Here is a 7,861-nt window from a genome sequence, read left to right as displayed (position 1 = left end):
ACGGACTTCGTTTGGCTAGATAAAATAAGCTTTACGTTAAACCTTATCAACCAAATTACACAATATATATTATTAATCAACCAAACCCTCCCCTCCCCCCTCCTATTTCGGCCGACACACACCCAACCCCACCTCCCAGACCCTCCAATGATAATTTAGCATACATACATACAATAATTTTTACATTACTTGTAAGCTTCATAATCCACAAAAACACAAACTTATACTATCCTAATCATCAATCTATACCTCTCTTTCTCTCTTCATATAACCGGCCACCCCCACCCCTTTCTTAATATCACCCATTTCAAAAATTGCACACACACAATATTGAGTTAAGAGTCTTGGATGGAAGTTAAGCAAAGAACAAGTGTTAGGAAGCTAAGGAGAGGATTACAAGATAGCACAAACACATACTTTCATTCCCTTAGTCACCAAAACCGAAAATCCAAGGTAACCCACCTTAATATTGGGCATATTAGTTATTATGTATGTTTAAAGCTTGATTATAACATATTTGGTGATGTGCATGCAAGTTTGATATGGTTGTGTGCATGCATGTGTGTGCCGTGGGTTTGTATGTGAATGTAAGAGATGAGTTTAGTTGATAAATGGATTAGTTATGGTTATATATTAGCTTGTTTAAATGGTCCATATTAAGTTAACTTGAGATTGTTGAATAAATGAGTTTGAGTATTTATTTAAAGGTGAAAGCAAGTGTGTTTATGGTTGCAAGATTGAAAATGGGTTATGGGTAAACTTACCCTCATGAGCCGTGGGTTTTAGTTTTGAGTTAGGATTTTCATTGTTAGCTAGTTACTTGTTAAATGGTTAAGAGATAATTGTTAAATTTGAAACACACTTAGTTTATCTGTTAAAAGTTACTTGAAAAGTAGTTAAGTAATTTTCAATAATGAGTTTGAAAAGTAAAAGTAAAAGGATAATGGAATCTTGTAAAAGGGTTGACAAAGTGTTGTAGAGATTTTGTCACTTGACTATTATAAAATTTGACATACATATGCACATGATCCAAATACTTAATTTATTTTAAAGTGAATGCTTGTATTATATTGATCTTGTGTTGATTGAATATGGCATATAAAATGATTGAAAATGGAATAAAAACAACTAGTAACACTAGGATGTCATGAAATTTGGTATAATAAACAAACTAGAACTTGGTGGTAAGACTTAACAGTAAGGGAAACTTTTTAAAATTGTGCAAGTTGTTTAATAATTTGGTTTAATTAGTAAACATAAGAACGTATAAATTATTAAAGACTTGTGATTAGGATGCATTAGTAAGCACTAATAATGAAAATTATTGAGTTGACAACAAAATTGTTAAATTGCTACTTGCTAATAATAGTAACTTTTTTAGTTGATAAATAGAAAATATAAGACTATGTTGTATAATAAGTTGTTTGAGTTCTCTATGAAACTATTTCAATTAGACAAATATAATTTATACTTGATTTCATTTGAAAGCTTGAATTGAATGAAAGTTGTTAAAATAACCGAGTTGCTAATTATGGAAAATTTTGTGTTAAAGAGTTAAGAATGTTTTTGTTTAAATGATTATGATGGAATAAATTAAGGCCACATTATGGGTTTTTATAATTTGGAAAGTTTGATGCATAAACACCATGTGGAATGTATAGGAATAGCATGCTCGTTGTGTTGTTGAAAGCTTAAGTTAAGGCTTGAGCATGTATATTTGAAAAATTGTTTTGTGTACATACTTGTTGCTAGATGATCAAACATAAATGTGATGATGAATTGCTTGTTATTTGGTGTATATTTTCTGTAAAAAATGGTTTGGTTTTGACATTATGACTTAAATGGCTTGTCGGTAACATTAACGGTTAGAAAATTCGACTTTTAACGTGAACCGACATCAGTTTTTGGAACTGTTTTTAAACAGCTCCTAAAGACAAAATTAAAAAAGTTTGAATGATTATATTTGTGTAGGGTAAACATGGAAATTAGTTAATAAATTATAAAAGTAGACATTTGCAATGGGACAAACTATAAAGGAAACGTGGACACTTCAATGAGACGGAGGGAGTAATTGGTTAATTATTACTTGTTTATATTTTTAAGTGTTTATTCATAGAATTAAAAGTTAGTAATTTAATATGTTTGTGTGCTTGTGTGACCTTTCGGATTAAGGTTATATATATATAGTTAACCGATTTTGGTCAAAACCGAACTTAGAATTAACGAACATGTACTAATATAGGACACGAGCTTTTGGACGTATACCGGAATCGAATGTGAGTTTTTCCTCCCTCCGAAAAGCATAATGTATATATATTTATATATTCTTATTTATATGTATTTTTGAAAACGCATTATACTTTACAAATTGTTGTGATTGTGGAATAAATCAATTTGGTTAAATAACTGTTAACCGATTTAGTAAGGGCACATAAATGCTGGTAGATCCATCCCCCACTTCCATTCACGTTGGGTTAAAAGTGGGAATATTTCGAGTATGGTACGTTTCCTGCTATTAAATTGGTAGTTAGACACGCGTTGTACTCTTAGATAGTTTACAACTAACGCTTTTTGTGCAAAAAGTTAAAATGCGGGTTTCGTTGATGTGTTGTACCGTGTATAGATCGGTACTGTTGGGAGTATAATAGATGTACACTATTATATTCATGTGTTGTTTATATATAAATTGTCTATATTTATATAATTGCTTTTCTCAAGAATAACTCACCAACATCCGTGTTGACCCAAATATTATTTAAAAATGCTTTTCAAGTAAATGACGGTTTCGCGAGGAGGAGCGAAAAGAGGCGTGAGTGTTTGAATAAGTTATGTATGGGACTGTGTTGTAGTTTTTAATAACAAAAAATATGTAAGACTCTGATATTTAAATAAAATGTTTAATTTAATATATCAAACATTGTATTGTTGTGATTGGCTAACGGCAACTGTCACCTCCCGAAAATGTTGAATCTTAAGACTTCCGCTTAATTATCATTATGGGTTTTCGGGGTATGACAGAGGTTGGTATCAGAGCCAATCGTTATAGCGAATTAGAAAATTCAAAATTTCTAAACTATAATCGAATATTCAAACACACACTCGATCCCGCCTCGCGAAGCAAAAGGTAAAGGAGTAATTAAATATAAATATATATATATGTACATTTATTTAATTATATATATATACATGCTTGATTACTAAGGGTTGATTTTATATTACAGATGTCGTCACAACACGCTACTGATATTCATCTCTGAGAGTGGGACCCAGGGAGCACCACTCTTCCCAATCGAGCCACTACCTGCCTCAATTTTACCCCATCCTGTGCCCGCTTACCGAGAAGTTTGTTTAGGCTAGAGCTCGCGGAAGAGATCACGTGATGAGTTTAAGGTGAACACCGTCGTTTCTGTTCCACTCTCCCTTGAGGCACCACCACCACCCCGCATGGTAAGGGGAAGGTGATGGGAGCCATCCCGACTGTGGATGACCGATTTGCCTCCCAGGATGAGAAAATGGCCATGTATGAGTCGACCATGGGTGACCACGAGATACGCCTTGGCCGTTTGGAATGAAAGGGTGGAAGTGATGATTGGGATTTTTTACATTTTGTCAAAATTTGTGTGCACCATGGATCACCACATGAGAAACTTGGAGCATAAGATTGTTGGGTTGGAGGCTAGGCTTGGGACCTTGGAACCCAAATTTCAATATCTCATGAGTCTCCATTAGATGTTGATACGGTTGTCTTTTGTTGTTGGTTATGTATGTTTTTATGACTTTTAAACTTTGTGGTAGAACTAATGTGGGAAACCGAGACATTTAGGTATAATAGGTATTATACCAATTTTGTTAATTTGTAATGCTAATAGGTACCCCAAACTAAACCTTTTGGAATTTATGATTTTTAGTATTCTGATCTTATTTAAGCATTATGACTGCAAACTAATTATTTCCTTTATGTAATAAAAAGACTCAAACAAGGAGAACCGCCACTAGTCAAGAAACCGGAATGCCATCATCTCAAGAGGAATTGGCAGAACTAATAGCGCAACATGTTAACTCAGCACTTGAACGACAAAATGTGGACCAAATGGCGGACCGAAATATCCGAAACAATGACAGAATAGGAATGCAAAGCAATACATACATTTTTTTAGTAAAAGGGCGAAAATTTTTATAAAAATTCCATAAGATTTTAACTAATAAAATGCAATAATTAGTAATAATAATTGTTAGCAAACTATGTTAAAACAAGGAATCCCGTGCCCGGGTGAACTTATAACACTTTTCAAGGGTGTAAACCCAAAACTTTTACTAGGACCAAGGGACCTCTTGAAATTATAAGATGGATAGAAAATATGGAGTCGGTTATGAAAATTAGTGATTCTACCCCCACACAACTAATCATGTATGGGGTTTGTTCATTCGAGGACGAAGCCTTAGAATGGTGAAACTCACTAATCCAAAACATGGGGGAAGATGCGGCTTACAATTTGACTTGGAATGAATTAAAAGAGTTATTATTAAAAGAATATTGTCCAATAAATGAACTTCAAAAGATTGAATATGAGTTCTAAACACTAAAAATGTAAGGTTCAGACATAGGAACATATACCTCACGGTTCAATTCACTGGCGAGATTGGTACCACGAATGGTTACGCCGAAGTACGTCCGAATCGAGAGATACCTTTGGGGTTTAGTGCCTAAAATTCGAGGCATGGTTACTTCTTCAAACCAACCACAATATAAGCTACCAGAGAATTGGCAAAAACCCTAACCGATGATGTTGTACGAATGGGAACATTGAAAGTGACAGAAGAAACCAGCATATTCCATCCTAGATAAGAAGGATTCTAGAACGATTCCAAAGCTAGCCGACCAGAAAAGGAAATGGATCGATAATTCTGAAGAGCAATTATGAAATAAACCTTATTCCGGAAGGATGTTTTCGGCTAACACGATTAGACTGGAAAAGAACGTGAGTCAGGCACCTTAGTGCAAAAGGTGTGGAAGGAATCACATTGGGTACTGCTGGAAATGTCTCAAGTGTAACCGGTTAGGACACCCGGCACACTACTGTTTCAGCAGGGAAACCCCTTCCGGTTTAGAAAAACCGATTTCTGAATGCTTTGAATGCGGAAACATGGGGCTTTATCGGAACGACTGCCTGAAATTCAGGAACCAGAACGCAAAAGGTAGAGCCTTCGAGATAAACGTGAAGAAAGCCAGGAAGGACTCCTCTATTGTTACCGATATGTTCATTATCAATGGACACTATGCTTACGTATTATTCGACATCGGAGCCGATTTAAGTTTTGTTTCCAAACAATTTGAACCCCTCCTTGGAATAGAATCTAGTAAGCTAGATACCAATTATTCAATAGAATTAGCTAATGAGAAGACGATTGAAGCTGGTGAAGTCGTGCGAAACTATAGTATTCTCTTAGCAAACCATATGTTCAGTATCGATTTATTACATGTTGAATCAGGTAGTTTTGATGTAGTTGTGGGAATGGACTGGTTATCCAAGAATCAGGCTGAAATTGTTTGCTCAGAAAAGTTGATTCGTTTTCCACTCCCGAGTGGTGAAACATTGACTATTCAAGTAGAGCAAGGTAACTTAGATCTAAATCTTGCACGTATTATGAAGACACGTAAGATGCTACGCAAGGGTTATCCAGCATTTCTAGTAAACGTTGTGGATACTAAAGCTAAAGGGTAGAAGATTGAAGACATTCCTGTAGTAAGAGACTACCCTAAAGTTTTTCCTGAAGACCTACCAAGTTTACCCCCACCAAGGCAAGTTGAGTTCAGATTCGATTTAGTTCAAGATGTTGCACCGATAGCTCGATCTCCGTATAGATTGTCACCGTCGGTAATGCAGGAAATGTCGATCCAACTTCAAGAGCGGTTAGATAAAAGAATCATTAGACCTAGTTTTTCCCCGTGGGGAGCACAGGTTCTTTTTGTGAAAAACAAGGACGGCTCGTTTAGAATGTGTATCGATTATCGTAAATTGAACAAACTAACCATTAAGAATCGGTAACCCTTACCGAGAAATGATGACTTGTTTGATCAATAACAAGGATCCCGTTACTATTCAAAGATAGATCTGCGACCTGGATATCACCAGCTACGAGTTGCTGAAGAAGATGTTCATAAAATGTTGTTCCGAACCTGATATGGACATTATGAATTCTTAGTCATGCCGTTTGATCTAACAAATGCACATGCTGTATTTATGGACCTCATGAATAGAGTTTGTAAGCCATACTTGGATATATTCGTGATAGTTTTTATCGATGATATACTTATCTATTCACGAACTAAGAGGGAACATCAACAACATCTGAAACAAATCCTAGAATTGCTACGAGATGAGAAGCTATATGCAAAATTCTCAAAATGTGAATTCTGATTGAGAGAAGTACACTTCCTTGGACACGTGATTAATGAGCAAGGTGTACACGTAGATCCTTCAAAAATTGAATCAATCAAAAACTGGGAGACACTAAGGTCACCTACCGAAGAGCGTCAATTTTTAGGTCTTGCTGGGTATTATTGTAGATTCATCGAGAATTTCTCTAAAATAGCTCAACCTTTGACGCAATTAACCCAGAAAGAAAAGATGAATAATTAAAAAAGTTTGAATGATTACATTTGTGTAAGGATAAACTTGGAAATTAGTTAATAATTTTAAAAGTAGACATTTGCAATGGGACAAACTAAAAAGGAAACGTAAGCACTTTCAATGGGACGAAGGAAGTAATTGGTTAATTATTACTTGTTTATATTTTTAAGTGTTTATTCATAGAATTAAAAGTTAGTAATTTAATGTGTTTGTGTGCTTGTGTGACCTTTTGGATTAAGGTTATATATATATATATATATATATATATATATATATAGTTAACCAATTTTGGTCAAACACGAACTTTGAATTAACGAACGTGTATTAATATAGGACACGAGCTTTTGGACGTATACCGGAATCGAATGTGAGTCCTTCCTCCAAAAAGCATAATGCATATATATACATATATATATATACTAGTGGGAAACCCGCGCGATGCGGCGGCGGTAACATTTTACAACACGATACTTGTTTATTCTAGTTTCTGAGTTATCTCATGATATATTGTATAGTCATTATGTTAGTTTTCTTATTCGTATAAGATTATAGAGTGAATTGCAAATTTTGTTTAACCCTTTACCAAGATGATTTTATTTGCACAAATAACTACTGTAGTGAGCCACCCATTGATGCATGCTTTCCATATTTTGACTTTGATTTCAGGCATCGAAACTATAATATTTAAGCATTAATAACATGATTTTTTAAAATAGTATTTTGTTTTTGAATCGAATAAAAGAATTCCGAATTTACCACTCACCCAGATGATTCCTCTTGTGCCTATTATTTAAATTATAGAATGATTACTTTAAATAATTAATATTTAAAACCTCTCACTAAGTAAGTTGAACCATAAGAATCAATGAGAACAAAAAATGACATTCATTTAATTAATTGTTTCGTTATTTAAAAATGTATCCAATACATATAGTTACAAAGAAATCTCAATTGGAAAAAATATATACAATACAACTAAATTAACCCGCGCAAACCTGCGCGATGCGACGGGATCTGTATATAGCTGTCAGATTTTATTGTAACATGTTAATGTTACTACAAAGCTACAAATATATCTAATCAATTATTCAGAAACACATGTATACAAACCGGATAATTTAAAACATGATCACCAAACTAAAAGTACCGTTGATACTTATTAAATCCGGTCTCTCTCAACACTACCAGATTCTTATTTTTCCGCGTTCTCCTCAACAACCCGAAAACAT

At 34.3% G+C, this 7,861-nt stretch overlaps 1 protein-coding gene across 1 annotated transcript; it reads left to right on the top strand.

The window, feature by feature from the left end:
* The first annotated feature begins 5,144 nt into the window (after positions 1 to 5,144).
* On the top strand, positions 5,145 to 5,723 carry LOC143620559 (uncharacterized). The gene has a single exon (XM_077092231.1). The coding sequence runs from the start codon at positions 5,145 to 5,147 to the stop codon at positions 5,721 to 5,723; it is 579 nt and encodes a 192-aa protein (XP_076948346.1).
* The last annotated feature ends 2,138 nt before the right edge of the window (positions 5,724 to 7,861 follow it).

The sequence above is a fragment of the Bidens hawaiensis genome, unplaced genomic scaffold (genome assembly GCF_021521415.1).
Source record: "Bidens hawaiensis isolate Kalapana, Puna unplaced genomic scaffold, B.hawaiensis_p1.1 tig00002602_1, whole genome shotgun sequence".
NCBI classification, from domain to species: domain Eukaryota; kingdom Viridiplantae; phylum Streptophyta; class Magnoliopsida; order Asterales; family Asteraceae; genus Bidens; species Bidens hawaiensis.
Note: the sequence above shows the minus strand (reverse complement) of the source record. Positions and strands in the feature narration are given on the sequence as shown.